Source organism: Erinaceus europaeus, chromosome 1, assembly GCF_950295315.1.
Source record: "Erinaceus europaeus chromosome 1, mEriEur2.1, whole genome shotgun sequence".
In the NCBI taxonomy this organism is placed as follows: domain Eukaryota; kingdom Metazoa; phylum Chordata; class Mammalia; order Eulipotyphla; family Erinaceidae; genus Erinaceus; species Erinaceus europaeus.
The window spans coordinates 37755028-37780017 of NC_080162.1; the positions used below are offsets into that span (position 1 = coordinate 37755028).

Below are 24990 nucleotides of genomic sequence, written 5' to 3' on the forward strand. Positions count from 1 at the left end.
TACATAAATAAAGTTAAAAGCCCAAAAGTTTCATGGAGTAATATTATTTTAATACTATTTTCTCATTAGACAATAAAACATTTAATATGATCAATTCAAAACATTCAGTTGTGTACCATCTTAAGTCATCTAACAGATGATGCTTTGGGAAACACAGCTTAGTGATGTCCTTGAGAAGGACAATCCTATCAGACCTGTCTCAGAGGTTAGTTCTAGAAGGAGGAAACAGGCCTTTGGAGTCCCTTTATCAGATATCACAAGTGAGATGGTTTTCTGTTCTTAAAGTCCATACAGAGCAGAAGTGGAAGTGGATATGTGGATACAAACAGGGGGACAGGAAAGACTGTGGAAGCAAAAGAAGGATGGAGTGGGTTAGAAAGAGAAGAAAATAAGAGGGAAGAGTCCCTGAAATAACCCTGAAGAAAATGGGGTAGACATAAAAACACAGAAAGGGTCATTCTGAAGATGACACACAAAACCACAAGGTCTTGACTGGTGTGGGGGAGAGGAAGAGCTCTGAGAAGGCTGCGGCAGGCACGGCTGTCAGCTCAGGCAACTATGTGTGCCATGAGTTATTTCAGTCATTTCCAAGTTGTAATTGTATTCATTAATTTTTTGAATAGGTAAGACATTCACACGCTTCATTACCCAAAATGTACAAAACAGGTATATACTGAAATGTCTGCCTCCCATCCTTTCCTCCCAGTCATTCAGTTCTTCTCCCAGGAATCTAAATCTCATCAATTTCTTAGGTTTCCTCAAAAGACTTCAGATTTGCACCACTACATGCATATTCAGCTTCCCTAACACCCTGTTATTTATTCATAAACATAGATGGTAACTAACTATCTGATTTTACTACTCTACATTAATCCTAGAAGATCATCCAGAAGAAGTACATATTTCCTCAAGCTGCTTTCCCCCCTTCACTTTGTTATACTATACTGCATGCATATACTGCAATTTATATAATTAGTTTCTTACTGATTAAAAAGACTGAAGTTACTAATCTTATGTGAATTTACCTGTAGAATAAAATCCTATGAGTAACATTACCCAGTTAAAGGGTATGAGATAATAGCACACTGGTTAAGGACGAGTATAGACTTTTGAACCAGATTCCCCAACTTTGTTGATTAGTTCTTTGTTGATTAGCCACAAATTCTGCATTGCTAGCAAATGAAGTAACCTCCCTGTCTCAGTTCTCCCATGTGAAATCTAGGAATGTCAGCACTCGTAACATTAGGTTTCAAAAAACCCCCAAACATATATATATACACTTACTGACATATAATTAAAGTACAATAAAACACAGTGTAGGTTTTTAATTCAGTGTGTATCAACATTTCATATTCTTGTGTTACTACTACCCCAAGTAAGGTAAAGAACATCTTCACAACCTTTGGTTTCCAGGAATTAATTAATTAATTAATTTCCAGGGTTACTGCTGGGGCTCAGTGCCTGAACTACAAATCCACTGCTCCTGGCGGCCATCTTTTTTGATTTTTTTTTTTTTTGTTGTTGTTGAATAGGACAGAGAGAAATTGAGAGAGGAGGGGAAAACAGAGGGGAGAGAAAGATAGACACCTGCAGACCTGCTTCACCACTTGTGAAACGACTCACCTGCAGGTGGGGAGATGTGGGCTTGAACCAATATCCTCGCGCTGGTCCTTGCTTCATACTATGTGCGCTTAACCTGGTATGCTATTGCCTGATCCCCAGTTTTTTTGTATTTATCCTGACTAAGTTTAAGATATTCTTGGATTTGCATATTGATCACTTTCATCAGTCTTAAAGAGTTTTAAAAAAAATTTTATTTATTTATCATTGGATATTAACAGAGAAACTGAGAAGGGAGAAGGAGATAAACACCTGCAGCCCTATTTCACCATTCATGAAGCTTTCCCCCTGCAGGTAGGGACCAGGAGCTTGAACCCAGGTCCTTACACATTTAATGTGTGTGCTTAACCAGGTGTGCCATAGCCTGGTCCCACAAAGTTTTTGTACTTTATTTGTTAAAAATTTTATTTGTAAAATTATTTTTCCAAGATCAGAAGAGATTGGGCGTGTTCAGGGTGGTATGGCCGTAGACATAAAATTATTTTTATTTATTAGATAGAGACAGTCAGAAATCGAGAGGAAAGGGGGAGATAGAGAGGAAGATAGAAAAACACCTGCAGCACTGGTTTACCAAAGCAAAGCTTTCCCCCTGCAGGTAGGGCCTGGGGGCTCGAACCTGGGTCTTTGTGCATTGTAACATGCTCCTTAAAATTTTGGAGGAGGGGGAGTCGGGCTGTAGCGCAGCGGGTTAAGCGCAGGTGGCGCAAAGCACAAGGACCGGCATAAGGATCCCGGTTCGAACCCGGCTCCCCACCTGCAGGGGAGTCCCTTCACAGGCGGTGAAGCAGGTCTGCAGGTGTCTGTCTTTCTCTCCCCCTCTCTGTCTTCCCCTCCTCTCTCCATTTCTCTCTGTCCTATCCAACAACGACGACAACAATAATAACTACAACAATAAAAAACAACAATAAGGGCAACAAAAGGGAATAAATAAATACTAAAAAAAATTATAAAAAAAATTTTTTGGAGGAGGAGGAGGAGGGAGGGAGGGAGGGAGGGAGAGAGAGAGAGAGAGAACCAGACATCACTCTGGTGCATGTACTGTCAGGAATTGAACTTGGGACCTCACGCTTGAGAGTCCAATGCTTGATCCAGTGCACCATCTCTGGACCACCTTTATTTCTTTATTATATATGACAGTGAGTTCCACATGAAGCAGAAAGGAGAGAGAGTGGTGGGGGGAGAGGGGGTTGGAGAGAGAGAAGGAAGTTAGAGCACCACTTTAGTACATGTAGTGCCAGAACTGGGAATCTTAGGTATAAAAGTCTGGTCCTGTGATCCCGGAGGTGGCGCAATGGATAAAGCATTGGACTCTCAAGCATGAGGTCCTGAGTTCAATCCCCGGCAGCACATGTACCAGAGTGGTATCTGGTTCTTTCTCTCCTCCAATCTTTCTCATAAATAAATAAATAAATAAATAAAATCTTTAAAAAAAAAGTCTGGTCCTCTACTAGGTGACCTATTTTCCCAATTGTTGCTGCTTGTTTCTTGAATTACTTATTCTATTCCATTTTTTTTTCTTGTTTTTCTGGGATGTCAACTATGTAACTACGTGCTTCATAGAAACACACACACACACACACACACACACACACACACACACACACACACACACACACACACACGCGTCTTTGTTCAATAGATCCTGACATAAATTCCCATTCCTTACAGAACTTCCTGAGTGTTCTTTACTTTAATGAGGTGACTCTTAGATGGCCCCTACTTAGTTTAAGAGTACGGGTGTTGGCAGACAGAAAAGTCTGGATTTAAGTTTTACCCTTCAATCTCTAGGGAGTGAGGAGGCCTTGGAGACTTTATCAACCACCAATTATATAATCAGTCACACTTTGTAATCAAACCTCCATAAGGATTACTTAGGGTACAGAAAAAACATGGGGTAGGACATTATGACAGCTTCTTGGTGGCAGACTCCAATTCCAAAGGACAGAAGCTTCTATGGTTGGGACCCTTCCAGGCTTTATCCTGTATGCCTCTTCAACTGGCTGTTCACTTTGATTCCTTAATAATACACCAGTAAAAACATAGTGCATTCTGGAGTTATTCATTGTTTCAAGACTTGTGTCAGGGATAGTCAGGGGGAAATGCTGGCTTTATTTTGTATTTTATTTATTTTTAGGGGGAGCTTAATGGTTTATAGTACAGCTGCTGGCACATGGGTACAATTTCACATCTAGCTATGACAGGTGTCTGTAAAACACTCTCACTCCAACTTAGTTCCTTTTCCATCATCATGTACCAGAACCTTTAAGTGCCCCCTCCCGACACCCCTTTCCCTATCCTCCTTCCTCAGAGTGCTCTACTTTGATGTACTACCCCAAACCAGTCCAGGTTTTACTTTGTAGTTCCCCTTTCTGTTATTATGTCTTAAGTTCTGTCCCTGAGCAAGATCATACCACATTCATCCTTCTCTTTCTGGCTTATCTCACTATATATGATTCCTTCAAGCTCCATTCAAAATGAGGTGAAGGGGAGTCAGGCGGGCGGTAGCACAGTGGGTTAAGTGCAGGTGGCGCAAAGCGCAAGGACCGGTGTAAGGATCCCGGTTCGAGCCCCCTGGTTCCCCACCTGCAGAGAAGTCGCTTCACAGGCGGTAAAGCAGGTCTGCAGGTGTCTTTCTCTCTCCCTCTCTGTCTTCTGCTCTCCCCATTTCTCTCTGTCCTATCCAACAATGACTGACGACATCAATAATAACTACAACAACAAAACAAGGGCAACAAAAGTGAGTAAGTAAATAAATATTAAAAAAAAACTCTTAAAAAAACAAAATGAGGTGAAGAAGGTGACTTCATCCGTTTTAACAGATTAGCAGTAGTATTATTCCACTTTGTATATACTTGACAACTTTCTTTTTTTTTTTAAAAATAATTTATTTCTTTATTGGGGAATTAATGCTTTACATTCAACAGTAAATACAATAGTTTGTACATGCATAACATTCCCCAGATTCCCATTTAACAATACAACCCCCACTAACTTGACAACTTTCTTAGCCACTCATCTGTTGTTGGACACCCAGGTTGCTTCCAAGTTTTGGCTAATACAAATTGTACTGTTATGCACACATAGAACACACAGCTCTCTTTGGATGAGTATGCTTGTTTCCAAATCTGGAGTTTATAGCCAAGTCAGAAAAGGTAGTCAATAGAGTGCAAACAGATTGGCATCTGAAGTGTTTGTAGTCTTATGGGTCTGAGTCCCTGAACCTGAGAAGTCTGATGTAATTTGGGCAAGTTGGTGACAGAACTGAAGTGAAGGAAAGAGAATTAGAGATTTAGTTCCAACTGTGGAAAAAACCCATATATGTGATGGAAGAGGTGTTGTGGTACAAAGAGGTCCTTATGAGACTGTCTGATACTATCTGACAGATCTTAGATGTCTTCATTTTTTTTTTTTTTCCCCAACACTTTCCTTCCCTTTGTATTTCAGTCTGGATACTTTCACTGACTTATCTTTAAATGCAAATGCTTAACAGTTGACTGGGCATAACAGAGGAAGGCCCAATAAACTTGACTACTGTTTTAAGGAGTTCCCTTAGGTTTCCAGTTCAGCCCTGGAGTCCTGTGTCATGGAGCTGCCTCCTATATCTAGAAAATCAAGGGTTTCTCTGAGCTCACCTGCCCTACCTAAAGTGTGACAGTTGACAGTCCAAGTATTACAATCTATGGCAGGTTCTTTCTGTCTTTGTTTCTAGAGTAAACATCAAAGAATAACAAAATAATCTATAACCACCAAGGTAACCAAGAAGAAAACACAGCATTAAAGCAAAACAAAGTTCATCCAAAATATCAGAATAAATAAAAAGCAAAGATTAGAACTGTAGGTTTAAATACAGCATCAGCATTAATGTCAACCATTGATAATCTTTAAAAGAAATACTGTATACAATTAGTCAAGAGAGATATGGAGATTGGGCGGTGGGAATTGTGTGGAGTTGTACCCCTCCTACCCTATGGTTTTGTTAATTTATCCTTTCTTAAATAAAAAAAAAAAAAATTTAAAAAAAAAAAAAAAAGGGAGAGAGAGAGACCTGAAGCCCTGCTTCACCATTCATGAAGATTTCCCCCCTGCAGGTGGAGACCAGGGGCTTGAACCTGGATCTTAAAAAAAAAAAAAAAAATACTTAGCCATATAAATACCGCATGCTAATCGATTGCACCACTGGAGGGGATAGGATACGGAGATCTGGTGGTGGGAATTGTGTGGAGTTGTACTCCTCTTATCCTATGGTTTTGTCAGTGTTTCCTTTTTATAAATAAAATAAATAAAATTAAAAAAAAAACAGTCAAGAGATATACTTGGGACACACACACACTCTCTCTCTCTAAAGGACAATTATTGTCCCTATGACAACCTTTATTAGAATAATCAAATAAGTGGGAGTTGGGCGGTAGCGCAGCGGGTTAAGCGCAAGTGGCAAAGCGCAAGGACCAGCGTAAGGATCTCAGTTCGAACCCCCAGCTCCGCACCTGCAGGGGAGTCGCTTCTCAAGCTGTGAAGCAGGTCTGCAGGTGTCTATCTTTCTCTCCCCCTCTCTCTCCATTTCTCTCTGTCCTATCCAACAATGACGACATCAATAACAATAATAACTACAACAATAAAACAAGGGCAACAAAAGGGAATAAATATTTAAAAAAGAATAATCAAGTAAGTAAATGCAGTAAAACTTGAGGTTAAATTAGACCCCACTAAAATCTTAGGTGTCTTTCCTCCCTAACTTGACGCCAGACTCCATAAACCTAAACTGGTTTGAATAAAACACATGATACCTCAATGCTTTAAAAACTGGGAAAACTCGGGGGGCCAGGTGGTGGCGCACCTGGTTAAGCGCACATGTTACAGTGTGCAAGCACCCAGGTTCAAGCCCCTCGCCCCCACCTGCAGGGGGAAAGCTTCACAAGTGGTGAAGCAGTGCTGCAGGTGTCTCTCTCTCTCCCTCTCTATCACCCCCTTCCCTCTCAATTTCTGACTGTCTCTATCCAGAAAATAAGATAAAAATAATAATAATAAAAAAAAACTGGGAAAACTCTAAGCTCATCAGATAAAGAAGGAATTACAGAAGTTGGAAAAGGGCAGGGGACTGGCTTACTTAATGGTGGCCTTTTTGGTCACTACTTAGTCAGGGAATCATTCCCCCATAGATACAATGGATGGGCCTAGAGCTCTCTCCACCATCACTGGTCACTTCCATTAGGACCATCATCATAAGCCCTTTTGTGGGCCTTTCCAGGATCTTGCCCTCACTTTAAAGTAGTAATGGTAAGGTCTGCCCCACTCTCTGAAGGGAGGCCCACTCTGCCACTCAAAGAAGGCTGGTCCTGAACTGAGTGCAGCTTAGAATATTCCCAGCTGTGACTATGGACTGCGAGCTCAGACTGACAGGGACTTGTAGGTTATACAGGCTCCTTTGCTAAATATAAATATACATGGGCCCTGGGTCAGATTGATGGAGTGAATATATATATTTTTTCTCCCCTCCAGGTTTATTGCTGGGGCTTGGTGCCTGTACTACCAATCCACTGCTTCTGAAGGCTATTTTTTTCCTTTTTATCGTTGTTGCTGTTATTATTATTGTTGCTGTCACTGTTGGATAGGACACAGAAAAATTGAGAGGGGATGGGAAGACAGCAAGGGGGAGAGAAAGATAGACACCTGCAGACCTGCTTCATGGCTTGTGAAGTGATCCCCCTGCAGATGGGGAACCGGGGGCTCAAGCCTGGATCCCTAAACTGGTCTTTGCGCTTTGCGCCATGTGCGCTTAACCTGCTGCACTACCACCATATTTTCTTCAAGTTTGAGAGCTACTCTCTGCCCTAATCCTGCTTTCTAGTCCTTTTCTCAACACTGACTATACATTCCCAGACTATATATATTTAATTTTTATTTATAAAATGGAAACACTGACAAGACCATAGGATAAGAGGGGTACAATTCCCACCACCAGAACTCCGTATCCCCTTCCTTCCCCTGATAATTTTCCTATTCTTTATTATTTTTTAAAATTTTTATTTATTTATTTATTTTCCCTTTGTTTTTGCCCTTGTTGCTTTATTGTTGTAGTCATTATTGTTGTTGTTATTGATGCTTTGTTGTTGGATAGGACAGAGAGAAATGGAGAGAGGAGGGGGAGACAGGGAGAGAGAAAGATAGACACCTGCAGACCTGCTTCACCGCTTGTGAAGCGGCTCCCCTGCAGGTGGGGAGCCGGGGGCTTGAACCGAGACCCTTATGCCGGTCCTTGTGCTTTGCGCCACCTGCGCTTAACCTCTGCGCTACCGCCCGACTCCCAATTTTCCTATTCTTTAACTCTCTGGGAATATGGACCCAAGGTCATTATGGGGTAAAGAAGGTGGAAGGTCTAGCTTCTGTAATTGCTTCTCCGCTGAACATGGGCATTGGCAGGTCAATCCATACTCCCAGCCTGAACAGATAATATTTTAGATCCACCTCTATGTTAACTATTAAGCTCAAGCAAAAATTACTAAAATCACGAACCCCTAGGGACATGCCTAAAATAGACGTCTTAGCTTCTTGCCACTCTGAGATCCCTATTCTCACCTGCTCTATTCCTACTTTCTGGTTCCTGTTTATTAAACATTTTGTCCTTCTTCTGATCTTGTTGCCTTTCAGACACCAAGTTGCAGATGCTACTATGATTCTATCCTGAACTCCCTGGGCAGATAGCCTCATCAATGTTTCCCAGAACCTCATCTCTCCAGAGCCCTATCCTACTATGGAAAGATAAAAATGAGCGGGGGTGTGGACTGACCTGCCAAAGCCCATATCCAGCAGAGAAGCAATTACAGGAGTTATGGCTCTAAAGGTAGTTTCCTGCATGACAAACCCACCACTCCCAGTGGTCAGTTATCCCCCCCTTTATTTGATAAAACACAGAGAAATTGAGAAGAGGGAGGACAGACAAAAGACAGAGAGTGAGTGAGAGAAAGAGAGTCAGGGGGAGAGAGAGAGAGAGATAAAGACAGGTGCAGCATTACTTCATGGTTCATGAATTCCACCTCCACATGTGGACCAGGGGGGCTTGAAAATGGTCTTTCAGCATGGTAATTTGTATTTGCAACTGGGTGCACCACTGCCTATCCCCCCCCAAATCTTTTTAATAAAGTATAAAAATCAAGCTACCACAAGTCCAAGGTGTTATATATATATATATATATATTTAAAGATTTATTTCATTCAGCACTTCTAAATAGAAGAGAATCTAAAATATCTGCAACAAAAATTAAAAAAAAATAAAAGCTTTGTCCAGTATACAAAAACAGATTACTAGATGTGCAAAGAAATGTGACTTAAGAAAAACAAGCAGGGTCAGGTGATGACACACCTTATTAAGTGCATACTCTACAGTGTACAAAGACCCAGGTTCAAGCCCCTGGTCCCCACCTGCAGGAGGAATGCTTCAAAAGTGCTAAGGTAGAGCTGCAGGTGTCTCTCCCACTCTCACTTCTCAATTTCTCTCTGTCTCTAGCCAATAATAAATAAATAAATAAAATAAAATAAAATAAAAAAAAGAAAATTGGTGTATTGCACCAAAGTAAAACTCTGGGGTGGGGGAGGGTTCAGATCCTGGAACATGATGGCAGAGGAGGACCTAGTGGGGGGTTGAATTGTTATGTGGAAAACTGAGAAAAGTTGCACATGTACAAACTACTGTATTTTACTGTTGACTGTAAACCATTAATCCTTCAATAAAGAAATAATAAAAAAAAAAGGGCAGTTGTTGGCATTAGCAGAGAGGCACATTACAAGTAGCTATAATAAATAATATAAGGGAGTCGGGCGGTAGCGCAGTGAGTTAAACGCACAAGGCACAAGGACCAGCATAAGGATCCCGGTTCGAGCCCCTTGGCTCCTCACCTGCAGGGGAGTCACTTCACAAGCAGAGGAGTCACTTCACAAGCAGGGGAGTTGCTTCACAAGTGGTGAAGCACGTCTGCAGGTGTCTATCTTTCTCTCCAACTCTCTGTCTCCCCATCTCTCTCCATTTCTCTCTGTCCTATCCAACAATGATGACATCAGTAACAACAACTACAACAGTAAAACAAACAACAAGGGCAATAAAAGGGAATAAATAAATATTTTTAAAAATTCTAGAATTAGGGAAAATATCTGAAATAAAAAAAAAACAGATTTGCTGAACAGACAGAAGGATCAACTGAATATAAATTAACAGAAATATGTTCTTAAGAAAAGAAAAACTCACCCCAATCTCAGTCATCTGCGAGTTTAACATATGTCTGACTAGAATAACATAAATGGAACAAGAGGATTATGTAAAAAATACTAGAAGAAACACTGGTTAAAATGTCCCAAGTAATCGAATTTCTGATCGGAGAAACTCAGTGAATATTAACTTACTTAGCATATTACAGTAATTGCTAAAAACAAAAGGCAAAGCACAGAGACCTTAAAAACAGTCAAGACAGCCATTCAGGTGAACAATGTCAAGGATAATGGCAGGTAATTCAGCAGAAACCACGGAGGTCAGAGCGCAACAGAATTATATTTTTAAAATGATGAAAGAAAAACAATATGTAATTACATCCTTCAGGCTTATTTATGTTATAACTGGAAGTTTGTACTTTGACTACTTATACAAGGTGAAAAGGGCAACAACAGCACCATGCACAATGTTTTACATCAAACAATCAGTTGGTGGGAAAAGCTACTTAAGTCTTTCTTTACATTAAATACCATCATAAAAAAAAAGGTAGCCAGGAGTAGTTCACCAGGCAGGGTGTTATCATTGCTACATGGACAACCCAGGCTTGAGCTCTTACAGGCTTGGTGATGCTATAGCAACAACGAAAGCCTCACTACTTTGGTGTCTTTTTCTCTATCTGAATGAAAAAGTAGCCCAGATCCCTCTCAGGACCTTGCTCTCACCATAGAGCAGCTATGGTAGGGACTAACCCAGTCTCTGAAGGGAGGTTGGGGTATCCTGCCCTTCCACTAGAGGAAGACTGGTTCTGAAATGAGTGCAGCCTGCACTGTTCCCAGCAGTGACCATGAGCTGTGATTGCAGACCTATAGGGACTTAGAGGTTCTACAGGCTCTGGTGCTAAATATATATATACACATACACCCTGGAACCCCTTGGATGGAGGTAAATAGTTAATTTTTTTTTAATGTTTTTGTGAACTTATTTATCTGTTATTGGATTGAGAGAGAAATTGAGAGAGAAGGGGGAGATAGAGAGGAAGAGAGACAGAGAGACACTTGCAGACCTACTTCACCGCCTGTGAAGTGACTCCCCTGCAGGTAGGGAGGCAGGGGCTTGAACCAGGATCCTTACGCTGGTCCGCTGAGCTACCGCCCAACCCTAAAAATAGTTAATTCTATCCATAGGATATTTTCAAGAATGAGAGCTACTCTCTACTCTAATGCAACTCTTTAGCCCTTTACTCTGACACCATTTTCTCAGACAATTTTTTTTTTCTCCAGGGTTATTGCTGGGGTTTGGTTCCTGTACGACGAATCCACTGCTCTTGGAGGCCATTTTCCCCCATTTTTGTTGCCCTTGTTGTTGTTATTGCTGTTATTGCTGTAGGACAGAGAGAAACTGAGAGAGGAGGGGTCAGGTGGTGGTGCAAATGGCTGAGCACACGTTACAATCGGCAAGGACCCAGGTCCAAGTTCTGGTCCCAACCTGCAGGGGGAAAAGTTTTGCAAGAGGTAAAGCAGTGTTGCAGGTGTCTCTGTCTCTCTGTCTCTCTCCCTCTCTAGTACCCCCTTCCCTCTCAATTTCTGGTTGTCTCTATCCAATAAATAAATAGAGAGAGAGAGAGAGAGAAAGGGGAGGGGAAGACAGAGATAGACACCTGCAGACCTGCTTCACTGCTTGTAAAGTGAACCCTCTGCAGGTGGGGAGCCTGGGGCTCAAACAGGGATCCTTATGCGGGTCCATGCGTTTCGCTTCATGTGCGCTTAACCCACTTTGCTACCGCCCACAATGCTCTTATCCAACTTTAAGCTATCTATCAAATTCAAGTAAAAACTACCCGGGGCCTGGCAGTAGCGCTGCGGTTAAGCGCACGTGCCGCAAAGCGCAAGGCCCAGCATAGGGATTCCGGTTTGAGGCCCCGGTTCCCCACCTACAGGGGAGTCGCTTCACAGGTGGTGAAGCAGGTCTGCAGGTGTCTTTCTCTCCCCCTCTCTGTCTTCCCCTCCTCTCTCTATTTCTCTCTGTCCTATCCAACAACGACAACAATAATAACCACAAAAATGATAAACAACAAGGGCAACAAAGGGAGAAAAATGGCCTCCAGGAGCAGTGGATTCATAGTGCAGGCACCCAGCCCTAGAAATAACACTGGAGAGGCAAACAAACAAACAAACAAAAAAACCTACCATAGTCGTGGGGCCCCTAAAAACATGCCTAAAATGGACTTCCTGGCTTCCTTCTGGCCTAAAATCCCTAATCTCATCTACTCTGTTCCTACTTTTTGGCTCCTGTTCATTAACCACTGCGTCTCACTTTATGTCCTGCCACCTTCCAGACATCAAGTTGCAGATGCTACCATGATTTCACCCTGACTTTTCTAGGCAGACAACCTCACCAATGTGTCCCAGAACCTCACCTCTCCAGAGCTCTGCCCCACTAGGGAAAGACAGAAACAGGCTGGGAGTATGGATGGACCTACTAACATCTCTGTCCAGCAGAGAAGCAATTACAGCAGCTAGAAGTCCTACCTTCTGCACCCCAAAAAACAACACTGATTCATACTCCCAGTGGGGGAGAAGTGGTAGGAGGAAGATAAGAGGGCTCTGAACTCCAGCTCCATCAGGTCCCAGAGAGAGGATGAAAAGGAGAGAGATATTTGGATGTAATAATAGGGTTATGTGTGGCTTGGAGGGGAAGAGAGGATTGGACTTGAAAGAAAAAGGGGGCAATTTCTTTTCTTTCTTTCCTTTTTTCTTTTCTTTTCTTTTTTTTTTTTAAGACTTTACTTATTTATTCATTAAGAAGATAGGTGGAGGGAAAGAACCAGACATCATGTTCATAAATGTGCTGCCAGGGATTGAACTCAGACCTCATGCTTGAGATGGCAATGCTATATTAACTGTACCTCTGGGCCTGAAACCAGGAAGCATTTCAAAACATGAGTAGACCAATTACAGCCAATGAAATTGAACAGTATTCAAAACCCTCCCCAATAATAAAATTCCAGGCCCAGATGGTTTTGCAAATGAATTCTACAAATCCTTTAAGGAGGAACTATTTATACTAAGCTCTTCCAAAGTATTGAAGATAAAGGAGTACTTTCTAATATCTATGAAGCCAATGTCACCCTGATACCAAAAGCGGACAGAGACATAACTAAAAAAAAAAAAGGAAATTACAGAACGATATCCCTGATGAACATATAAGCTAAGATATTCAACAAAATTCTAGTGAACTGAGTACAGTAGTGCATTAGGAAGATTTTGTACCACAAGCAAGTAGACTTTATCCTGGGGATGCAAAGCAGGTTCAATATATGTAAGTCAATAAATGTGATCCACCACATCAACAAAAGGAAAACCAAATATATATTATTTCAACAGATGCAGAGAAAGCCTTTGACAATATCTAGCATCCTTTCATGGCTAAAACATTAAAGAGAATGGAGATAGATGGAAAATTCCTCAAACTCCTTAAGTCTATATACAACAAAACTACAGCTAACATCATTCTCAGTGGTGAGAAACAGAAAGCTTTCCCTCTCCAGTCAAGGCAGAACTGCCCATTATCATCATCATTACTATTCAACATAGTACTGGTAGTCCTATCCGTAACAATTAGGTAAGAGAAAAGAAGTAAGGAGATTCATCTTGGAAAGGAAGAAGTTGTTAAACTGTCACTATTTGCAGATGATATATATACCCTAAGAAATCCAGTAGAAAACTCCTAGAAATTATTGAATACAGTAAAGTGGCAGGCTAAAAAACCAATATACAAACTTAGTGGTATCCTCCTATGCAAACACTATAAAAGGGAGACATCCAGAAACCAATCCCTTTTACTATAACAGCAAAAAATAAAATAAAATAAATAAAAATAAAAAATCAACTATTTAGGAGTAAAGTTAACAAAGTGAAAGACTTGTATACTGAAAACTATGAGTAACTATTCAAGAAAGAGATACAAAGAAATGGAAAGGTATCCTATGCTTTTAGATAGGAAGATTTAACATCATCAAAATCTCCATCCTACTCAAAGTCATATACTGATTTAATGCTATCTCCCTCAAGGTATCACCAAATTCCTTTGAAGGAGTAGAATAAAGCTACACAAATGCAGAGTCCCTATGATTCTCAAAGCAATCTTGAGAAAAAAAGAGCAAGACTGGAGTCATGATTTTTCCTGACCTCAAACTATATTACAGAGCTACTATAACCAAAACTGCTTGGCACTGGAACCAAAATAAACACACAGATGAGTGGCATATAATAGAAAGCCTAGAAATAAGCTCCCACACTTACGGACCACTAATTTTTGACAAAGAAGCCCAAAATATTAATGGGAAAAGGAGAGTCTCTTCAAATATACAGAAGAGAACACTGGCAGAGCATCTTATAATCTATGCTTCAAAATGTCTTCAAAGAGTCAAATCTAGCAAAGAAAAAAAGCAGAAATAAATGGGACTACATCAAACTGAAAACCTTCTACACAGAATAAATTACTATCATCCAAACAGAAAGACATCCTTCAGCATGGGAGAAGATCTTTATACAACATACTCCAGATAAAGGACTAATTATCAAAATAAAGAGTTCAGTAAACTCAGCACCAAAAACTAAGCAATCCCATTAGAAAAATGAGGCAAGGGCATGCAGAGAAACTTCATTCAGGAAGAAATACAGAGGGCCAGCAGACAAATGAGAAAGTGCTCAGTCACTGATTATCAGAGAAATGCAAATGATTACAATGAGACATTAATTTATATCTGTAAGAATAAGAATGTAGGGGAAATGGGACACTTCTACATTGCTAGTGGGAATGTAAATTTTTTCAACCCTTGTAGAACACAGTCTGAAGCTTTCTTGGAACACAAGAAATGGACCCTCCCTATGACCCATTAACCTCTCTCCTAGGAACTTATCCAAAGCAAACAAAAATTACCTATCAGAAGAGACCTATATATACCTATGTTCACAGGACAATTTGTAATAGACCAAATCTGGAAGCAACCCAGATATCTAACTACAGATGAGTGGCTATAAAAATTATGGCATATGTATACATGATGGAATTCTACTCAGCTGTTAAAAATGAAGTCATCTCCTTTGTGTCATCTTGGATGGAACTTGACATGATGTTAACTGAGATATGCCAACAAGAGGATGATTACTGAATTATTTCACTTATAAGCAGGATTTAATAGGGACAGGGAAGAATAACACAAAGTGAATTGTGGACTGGGCAAAGTGTATTGTGTTAAAGGAAAGGATTCTGGGGAGTTAGGGGGAATGAAATTGTACTCTTTGGTAAATGTCTACACTGTAAACCATAACCCTAATAAAAATGAAAAGAAAAAACAAACAAAAAAAGAGATAGGTAGTCCTATGTTCATATCTGCTTTATTTACAACTGTCAAGAAGTGGAAATAGCCTAACTGCCTATCAACAAATGAACGGATAAAGAAGTTATAAAACATATATTAAGTTGAATACTAATCTTCAGTTAAAAAAGATGATACTTTCTTCAGGGCAAATGCATGGAACTGGAGGTTATTATGTTTGTGAAGTAAGTAGGGAAGTAGAATACCACTGGATGCTCATTTGTAGAATATTAGGAATTGAAACACATGAATTCAGAAAAAAAAACAGTTAACTGTCTCTAAGAATTTGAGAACTATGGTGGTTATCACAGAACTGGTGTGGTAATCATACTCTTGTAATCTGGGAGTGGCATAATTGCATACAGGAGGCCCAGTGGTGAAAATAGTGAGAAGAATGAATGAATGAATGAAGGAAGGAAGGAAGAAGGAAGGAAGGAAGGAAAGGACAGAGTATCAGATTAGATATAAAAGCAGGGCCATAATGCTATCTGCAAGAAACCCACTTATATAAATAAGTCTTGGTCAAAGTGTTTAGGGAACAATAAGCAAACAATAATCAACAAAGAACTGAAATAGTGTATCTTATTTTGGATTGAGAAAACACAAAATTCAGAATTAGGACTGCTACTAGGGCAAAAATAAGGGATATTTCATGAATGGTAAAAGGGTGACATGATCAAGAAACGTGAATGCTGTATGTCTACAGGCATGATAATAAAAGTCTGAAGATAAAAAAAAAAAAAAAAGTCTGAAGATAGGGGTTGGGAGGTAGCGCAGCGGGTTAAGCGCATGTGCACCAAAGCGCAAGGACCACCTGCAGGGGAGTCGCTTCACAGGTGGTGAAGCAGGTCTGCAGGTGTCTATTTTTCTCTCCCCCTCTGTCTTCCCCTCCTCTCTCCATTTCTCTCTGTCCTATCCAACAACGAATGACCTCAACAACAATAACCACAACAAGGCTACAGCAACGAGGGCAACAAAAGGGGGAAAAATGGCCTTCAGGAGCAGTGGATTCATGGTGCAGGCACTGAGCCCCAGCAATAACCCTGGAGTCAAAAAAAAAAAAAAAGTCTGAAGATACATGAAGCAAACATTTACAAATTAAGATGAGAAATAAGCAATGTTGTCTAGTTATGGCTGTATTTCAAACACTCCTTTCACAGCGAATGAGAAAGTAAGAAAACAAACAAAAAACACAGAAGGCATGAACAGTGCTATTAACCCAACTGACTTATCTAACATTTACAGCACTCTCCATACGAGGAACAGAACATATTTTCTATACACATAGACTACAAAGACATACCGTATTCTAGGCCATAAAGCAAATGTCAAATATGAAGGGTTTGAAATAATAGTGTGCAGCTTCTTCTCCGATCACAAACCAGTAGACATTTTAAACTTCTTTTTTTTTTTTTACCAGAGCACTTGTTCAGCTCTGGTTTATGGTGGTGCGGGGGATTGAACCTGGGACTTTGCAGCCTCAGGCATGAGAGCCTGCTTGCATAACCAGTATGCTATCTACCCTCCGCCCACATTTTAAACTTCTATTAAAAAAAAGAAAGAAAGAAAGAAAGAAAGAAAAACTAGAAAAAGGGGGATAAATCATCTTGGTAGTGTCATACTGGGTTTAATACACACATTAGCATGTGCAAGGACCTTTGTTCAAGTATCTGGTTGGCACCTGCAAGAGAATGCTTTATGAGTGGTGAAGCTGTGATGCAGGTGTCTCGTTTGTTCCCTTTGTCTCCCCTCCCCTCCCTATCAATTTTCTCTTTTCTATTAAAAAAAAAAAACAGAATTAAACCAAAATAATAAAGACAGGTTAAAAAACTAAGATAGAAGGTAAAAATCAAATATAGAGAAATATCAATGAAGAAATCTGATTATTTAAGGTCATTAAAATTGATTATATTTTTAGACATGTTTATATAATGCCTAAAGACAAAAAGAAATATTATGAACAACTTTACAACATGGAATTAAAAAAAAACAAAATATAGAAACATGCCTCAGCTAAATTACAGGAACAGGACTATACCTATTTAAGAAATTAAATCTGTGGTTAATATATCTCTTACAAACAAATCAACTTGCTTAGGCAGCTTCACTTGCAAATTACTTCAAATCTTTATGGAAGCCAATTATACATAAACTTTTATCCAGGTCATTTACAAGGCCCTGACACCAAAACTAGAGAGAAATTTTTACACGAAACTATAGGAAATGAGGCAAAAAATTGTAACATTTTTTATAATAGGACAGTATTTTCACAACCTTGGCAAATTAAAGTTTCTCCAACATACAAAGCATTAACCATTTTTTTTAAAAGAAGGAAGGATCAAATGCACTATGGTAAAAGTAACAATTTTTATGGTAAAAGTAAGGGAAATAGCCTAATGGTTATGCAAAAAGACTTTCATGCTCTAGGCACCAAATTTCCAAGTTCATTTCCCGATGGCCCACCCCCCTCCAACTCCCCATAAACCAGAGCTGACTAGAGTTTTGGGAAAAACAAACAACTGTACACTAGAGGATCCTTTCAGAGAGCGGAAAGTTTAGTTACATAATGGGAAAAAAATATCTGCAATAATCAGAGTCAATCAATGCCAATATTCATAATATATATTAAGCAATTACAAGTCACTAAGCATGTGACTGACAGTCCAAAACAAAAATGAGCATATTTTTATTTTTTAGACTCAGATAAAGAAGTAAAGAGGCGGGAGTTAGGCGGCAGTGCAGTGGGTTAAGCGCACATGGCGCAAAGCGCAAGGACCAGCATAAGGATCCAGGTTCAAGGCCCTGGCTCCCCACCTACAGGGGAGTCACTTCAAGTGGTAAAGCAGGTCTGCGGTGTCTGTCTTTCTCTCCCCCTCTCTGTGTTCCCCTCCTCTCTCCATTTCTCTCTGTCCTATCCAACAACAATGACATCAATAACAACAACAATAATAACTACAACAATAAAACAAGGGTAACAAAAGGGAATAAATATTAAAAAAAAAGATAAAAAAAATGAAGTAAAGACGCAGAGAGAGAGACAGACCATACCACTGAAATTTCCTTCATGGCAAAGCAGTGTATTATTCAAGTGAGGTACTGGTTGTTGGGAAAAGTCAAGATGCAATTTTGCACCAAAAAACATATTCTGACTTTTCCGACAGTCCAGTATTTCACCAGCCCTGATAAGATTCTCAAACTGGCAACTTTATAAAGGTTGATATCCAGATGATCAATAAAAATGAAATAGGGTCAAAAGCTTTAGTCATCTGGAAACAGAAATGAAAACCAGGACAAGGTGGACTCAACACACAAAAAATTCAAGAGTGACATTACCTATTTTTATGTAAGATATGAAGTAACTGCAGCTCCCATCCACTGCTGATTAGAATGCAATTTGGTTTAATATTTTGGAAGATAGCAGAGTTGAAGATATATGTTCTTCTGATCAAGGAACTTCCCCATCAAACACACACAAACAATTTCTTTCTTCCTGTCTGTCAATCTACCTCCAATGGGCCATAGTTTGCTGAACTCTAAATTATCAGCATCCAGTCTAGCACCTGCATATATAGTAGGCACTCAAAGAATGAATAAAGGTGGGTAGGAGTGATGACATTGGTTTTAGCAACTAGGTAGAAACCAGTGATACAGGGAAAGTGATTTCAGAGGAAGAGTGGAGGCGGAATGGGGACAACAGTGGGTTGACGAGTGGTCAGTAGTTGAGGAAGTAGTTACTTCTCTTTGGAGAGTTCTTTAATTCAAGCAGCAGGCTCAGGGAATAGCACTGTTTGAATGGACTAAGCAGATGAGGAACAAACATGTAGGCTATGACCATAAGACAGGCCTGGGCAGAAAGGAGGGCTCCAGTGGTGAGATTTGCATGTATGTGGGATTTGTCATGAAAGAGGAAGAAAGCCTAAATTGAGGCAGGGGAAAAAAAGGAAAGACGGAAGAAATGAAACGAAGGGCAAGCTGGGTATTCTATCCTGTGAGATGTGAGTAAAGGCCACCTGGTAAAGAGAGCAGGACCCAAGGAGGTTAAGAATACAGGAAGCTGGCAGCCTGGGAGGGCTTGGCCCTCAGGGTGCAGCTGATGGTAGTGTAAGGCTTTGGTTCTGGCAAGGATGACAAGGGATGTACCCTGTATTTTTCTCTCTTCTTTAGAGAAGACTTTTAATTGAGGAGGTCTTTGGATATTTCAGAGATGGGTTTTCAGCTTTGACTCAGCCTGAAGTGTGTCATTCACTGAGTCATTAGCATACTTACTAACACTTCCTGTCACTTTCCTATCCTATGCAGGTAGGGACAGGCAGGCTCTGAGGATGATGTCACACTTTAAGCATGGGAACATACCAAATTCTTTTTTGAAGGATAATGAGAGACATTTTAATTTCAAAGAGTTAGTGGTGGTTTCATCTCCATGTCTTTAACTGTCTATCAGAATGAATACTCTGAAAAATATCACATTTGACTGGGGATTTGCAATAAAAGCAGCATACTACTCAGCTTTACAGGTTTACCAGAATATTAAAACCTCATCAGAAATAACTTCTCACAGAGGAAGTGTATATAAGTAGAGTACTTAAATACCTTAAAATTTTTTCTCATAGTCAAACACCTAGTGAATCAATTTAATCTAGCTGAAGAACCAGACTCATGAAAAAAATCTTACATTTCAAGATTAACTCATCACTACCAATGCAGGAAGGTGTGAGAAAGGTTCAAATCCATCCTCCTAATTTTCAGGGAGAACTGAAACCATTTAAGTATCTTTTAGCTGACATGGCTGAAAGACTACCATCAGCATGTTTCCTTCTGTCTTGTTTCAATGAATAATATTTATAAAAGGGTATATATATATATATATATATATATATATATATATGTAATAAGCTAGTTTTTATTTTGAAGTTTTCACTCATGACACAAAAAATAACAAAAAACCAGTGTCCTCACATTTATTAGAGTATAAAATCTTAGGATCTCACTCTTCCCCATTGTACCTTTTATTTGGAAGGAAAGTCGGTAACCTTTTAGATGTCTATTCAATAAACTAAATCTCTTACCCTATTGTTGGGTTGATGTTTGGATCAAAACTGTCTTCCACGAAACGCCATACGATACTGGATTTACCTACACCTGTATCCTGCAAGAGAATGATGAGTATGTAAGAAAAAGTTTACCTGCTTACAGACAATGAAGAATACCTGTGGACAAGTTCAGGACTTTAGGAAAATCACCCTTGATAAGTATAGTTCCGAAGTTAAGGAACATAACAGACTTTTCATTAGACAGGAGAGGAGGCTGCAGATTTAAATAGATGGGCTGAATCTTTTGAAAAATGTTTCACTCGTGACCAAAGTTTCTGTTTGGTGTTAAAAGTGACAAACTCACTTTTTTTTTCCCTTTTAAATCATGTACAACGTAACTATATTCTATTGAATCACTTCTGAGGAACTCGGCTCCACCCTTTTTCAGATGGGGGATGATTAGTTATGGAATCCTCTTGAGGCAAGTGAAGAGCATCAGCTTCAGAAAGCAATGAACTGACAAAAGTTGTCTGACAAGACAGGAAGTTGAAGCTTCAAGCTAATCTTTGGGGCTTCCTGAATCAAAGGGCCTCCGACCCAGAAAAAGTTACTTTGCTAAATAACTGAGAAATGTTAGGGGTATCCCACAAGTTCAAAAACACACAAGACTGCTTGTAAAAACCTAAATACCTATTAGTGTTTTGAGTTTGAAAGACTTGACCAACTACTAACGAGTACTTTAGTTGAATTGGTAGGAAACTATTTATGAGCATCTCTTAACCTAGATCCAATGGAGAGGCAGAGCGACTCTTTCACTCTTTGGAGGCTGGGAGGAATGCCTGGGGTCCAGGGAAGGCAAAGCCTGCGTCCAGCAGGTCCTTCTGTCGGTGGGCAGGGCAGCTAGAGGTCTGGAGGAGGGTGGCAGGCCAGGTAAGGCGCTATCCCACACCGAAGCTGGCATAAGGGGTGGAGGGGACGTGTGGACACCTGGGTCCCCTGCTCGTCCAGCTTCCCGAGGCCCTCCCGGCCGACCCGCCACCACTCACCCCCAGCAGGCACACTTTGAGTTCCCTCAGCGCCATGGCCGGGGAGCCAGGGGCGAGGGCCCGCCGCCGCCCTAAGTTGAAGAAGGAGAGGCCAGGCCCAACACAAGCATTTCCTGGCACCGCCGCAAGGCCCAGCCCAGACTTTCTAGAGCTCAGAGGCGGCAGCCGCCCGTTTCGCCGGCTTTAGGCCCAACTCGTCAGTCGCCAGTCGCGCGGGGCCAGTCTCAGCAACCGAGAGGGTGCCACGGCCTCCGGGGCGCCGACACCGCCGCCATCTTGGGACGCTGGCCGGGTCACCTGACCTCCCCGCCCACCTCGGCAGCCACCTTCGCGGCGAAGGCGGGGCCAGGAGAGCTGCGAGAGGCTGGAGCCCAGGGGAGGGGCGGGGCCTGAGTCTCCGCCCACCACACCAGGTCCCGCCCCCTGCGCGTGGGCCCCGCCTCCAGGCCCAACCCAAGATGGCGGGTGAGTGGGGCTGTATTCCTGGGGTATCGGGCCAGCTTCCTTGTACCCCTAGTCTTGATACCCTGTGAGGCTTAGAAGCTCCAGGCCCACCCTTGAACTCTCATGCCGACGCCCCCTCGTAACTCTTTTATGTGTCTCTTGGTTTTCAGAGATCCCCCTCTACTTTGTGGACTTGCAGGATGACTTAGACGATTGTAAGTAACTGTTGGGGCTCTCCCGCCCTTCCCTCTCACAGAATTCGGGGTGCACTGAACGCATGGGGGAAGTTACAGGCTACTTCCTCCAAGTTGGGATCAGAAGAGCGGGACCCCGAATTGCTTGCTCACTTGTGGTGGTGCCTCCTCTTAGACGGGGCGGGCCTGAGTTGGGAGACACTCCCCTTGAAGGGAAGGATTTTTGTTGTTGGAAAACTTGAGACTTCCTGTTACTTTCTGCCTTTTCCTTGTCCTCTGGAGTCCCCGGGATCAGCTGGAAGACTAGTTTCAAGTCTCAGAGGGGGATTTTGGGTAGGGGGGTGTGAATAGGGTGCCTTTTTTGCTCTCTACTCTTTTGTTTTTTGCTCTCTCCTTTTGTAATCACTCTGAGAACTAATGACAGAAGAACTGGACCATGTCATCTTGGAAATGTAAGTTCCCTTTTATGGTGAATGAAGGATTTCCTTTCCATACAATAACTGTTTCTTGATCACCTTTTTGTTGTGAGCCAGTCCAGGTGTAGAACCCTAAACCTTCAAAGACAAACAAGAAACAGAATTCTACTAGAACTCATGAATATCCAAGAGGAGAGTATATAGAAAAGTGCCAAGCCCTGGAGTGCTTGCTGTTGAAGGAGCCAGTACAAACTACCAAAACAGCTAACATTAATTGAAGGGGTTCCTGTGATCTTACCTTCCCCATCTATAAGTAGAAGTTTCCAAGAATAAGAATTAGTGCTTATTGAAAACTAACCATATGATAGTCAATTCTGCAAATTTCTTGGGGCTCCATATTTGGCACAGGATGGGACTGTGCAATACTTTGTGATTCAGTTGCATTAATAAGAGAATATGTTTCTCCCTAGCAAATTATGCTACTCTGCATGGCCCCTTTATTTCTTACAGTGGTGGTACTGGAATCATGTCATGATTGACAGCAAAGAACCCTGGGGTTCTATGACCCACTTCCTGACTTTTTTTTTCTTTATTGGGGATTAATGGTTTATAGTCAATAGTAAAATATAGTAGTTTGTACACGTGCAACATTTCTTAGTTTTCCACATAATAATTCAGCCGCCACTAGGTCCTCTTCTGCCATCATGTTCCACGACCTGAACCCTTCCCCCATACCAGTCTTTACTTTGGTGCATTATACCAAGCCCAGTCCAAGTTCTGTTTTGTATTTTCTTCTGTTTTTTTAAAAAATTTTTTATTTATAAAAAGGAAACATTGACAAAACCATAGGATAAGAGGGGTACAGCTTCGTACAATTCCTACCACCAGACCTCCGTATACCAACCCCTCCCCTGATAGCTTTCCTACTCTTTAACCCTCTGGGAGTATGGACCCAAGATCATTGTGGGATGCAGAAGGTGGAAGGTCTGGCTTCTGTAATTGCTTCCCCGATGAACATGGGTGTTGACAGGTTGATCCATACTCCCATCCTGTTTCTCTCTTTGCCTAGTGGGGAAGGGCTCTGGGGAAGCGGAGCTCCAAGACACATTGGTGGGGTTGTCTGTCCAGGGAAGTCTGGTTGTATCCTGCTAGCATCTGGACCTGGTGACTGAAAAGAGAGTTAATATACAAAGCCAAATAAACTGTTGGACAATTATGGACATAAAGGCTGGAATAGTGCAGGTGAAGCGTTGGGAGGTCCTCCATTTTGTAGATAGCTAGTAGGCATATTTTAGTTATATTTCAAAGGGCCTGTAGTTATACTAGTTTTTTTTTTTTTTTTTGCCTGAGCCTGAAATTGGATATGCAGGTAAATCCTAATTATTGTCTGGGGAGATGATGTCATGGCTGGAAAAAGGGCCAGAAAGCTGGATCAGGGAAGAGAGTAGCTCCCTACTATGGGATTCCAGGCCATTCCACCAGCTGGGGCCCTAATCGGGGAGTCCTGAGTCTCCCAAACAGACTTGATGGGCTTAGACCTCAAATAAATCCCTCTCTCCATTGTTTCCAGTCATCTCTATCAGGAACAACAAAATAGACCCCTTTGTGGGCCCCCATAGGACCTTACCCTCAACCTGGATCAACAATGGTAGAGAATGTTCCATCCTCCTAAGGGAGGATGGACAACATACTCTATCATACACCTGAGGAAGATGGGCCGATACTGGGACAGCATGGAATGTTCCTACTCATGACCTCAGAATGTGAGCTCAGATCTAGAGGGATGTAGAGGCCACACAGGCTCTTAAGCTGAATATGGGCCCCAGATCACATCAAATTGATGGGGTTTACAGTAATATTCAACTTCTGTTTTTATCATCATTACTGATTTAATAATGATCGACAAGATTGTGGGATAAGAGGGGAATAATTCAATATAGTTCCCACCACCAGAGTGTCATATGCCATCCCCTCTATTAGAAGGTTCCTTATTTATTGCTCTGGAAGTATAGACCAGAGATTTCTATGGGGTACAAGAGGTGAGAAGTCTGGCTTCTGTAATTGCTTTTCCACTGGACATGGGTGTTGACAGGTTGATCCATACCCCCAGCCTGTTTCTGTCTTTCCCTAGTGGGGTAGGACTCTGGGGAGGTGGGGTTCCAGGACACTTCCTGACTTTAATTGTGTTAGTTTGAGCAAGTCATTCATTCATTCATTCATTCTTCAGTCTTTTCATCTGAAAAGTGACAGGAATAGAAGATACCAAAAAGGACTGATAAGACTAGATCAGATATATATATATATATATATATATATTTGAATTTTTAAAATATTTATTTTCTCTTTCGTTGCCCTTGTTGTTTTATTGTTGTAGTTGATTAGATCAGATATTATGCATAAAAATTGTAGCCAATGCCTGATATAATATTGTGTTCTGTGATTTTATTATTTGTGATCACTACATTATTATCATAACTACTAGACTGTCATGTGATACCTTTTTTTAAGATTTTTAAAATTTATTTATGAAAAAGATAGGAGGAGAGAGAGAACCAGACATCACTCTGACACATGTGCTGTTGGGGATCGAACTCCAGACCTCATGCTTGAGAGTCCAAAGCTTTATCACTGCACCACCTCCCAGACCACGTGATAGCTTCTTT

The 24990-nt window shown here is 41.1% G+C and overlaps 2 protein-coding genes across 8 annotated transcripts in view; one reads left to right on the plus strand and one right to left on the minus strand.

Annotated features, from left to right (window-relative positions):
- Nucleotides 1-21575, minus strand: part of RAB22A (RAB22A, member RAS oncogene family) — a 58736-nt gene extending 37161 nt beyond the window's left edge. The window contains exons 1-2 of one of the 2 annotated variants that reach the window (XM_007525134.3): nt 21274-21572; nt 20264-20343 (exon numbers count right to left, since the gene is read on the minus strand). In XM_007525134.3, the coding sequence (XP_007525196.1) occupies nt 20264-20343; nt 21274-21309 (116 nt within the window). In that variant the 5' untranslated portion in view covers nt 21310-21572. Of the gene's footprint in view, nt 1-20263; nt 20344-21273 lie in introns of both variants that reach the window. The other variant, XM_060184556.1, reaches the window with a different exon arrangement.
- A 51-nt stretch (nt 21576-21626) lies between these two features.
- LOC103115388 (serine/threonine-protein phosphatase 4 regulatory subunit 1-like) overlaps nt 21627-24990 on the plus strand; it is a 110624-nt gene continuing 107260 nt past the window's right edge. For 2 of the 6 annotated variants that reach the window (XM_060184118.1, XM_060184360.1), the window contains exons 1-2: nt 21664-21738; nt 21888-21932. Coding sequence is in view for 2 of the 6 variants with exons in the window: in XM_060184233.1 (XP_060040216.1) it covers nt 21732-21738; nt 21888-21932 (52 nt within the window). In the remaining 4 variants the exon portion in view is untranslated. Of the gene's footprint in view, nt 21739-21887; nt 21933-22230; nt 22364-24990 lie in introns of those variants that run through there. The other 4 variants (XM_060184173.1, XM_060184408.1, XM_060184233.1 and 1 more) reach the window with 3 other exon arrangements.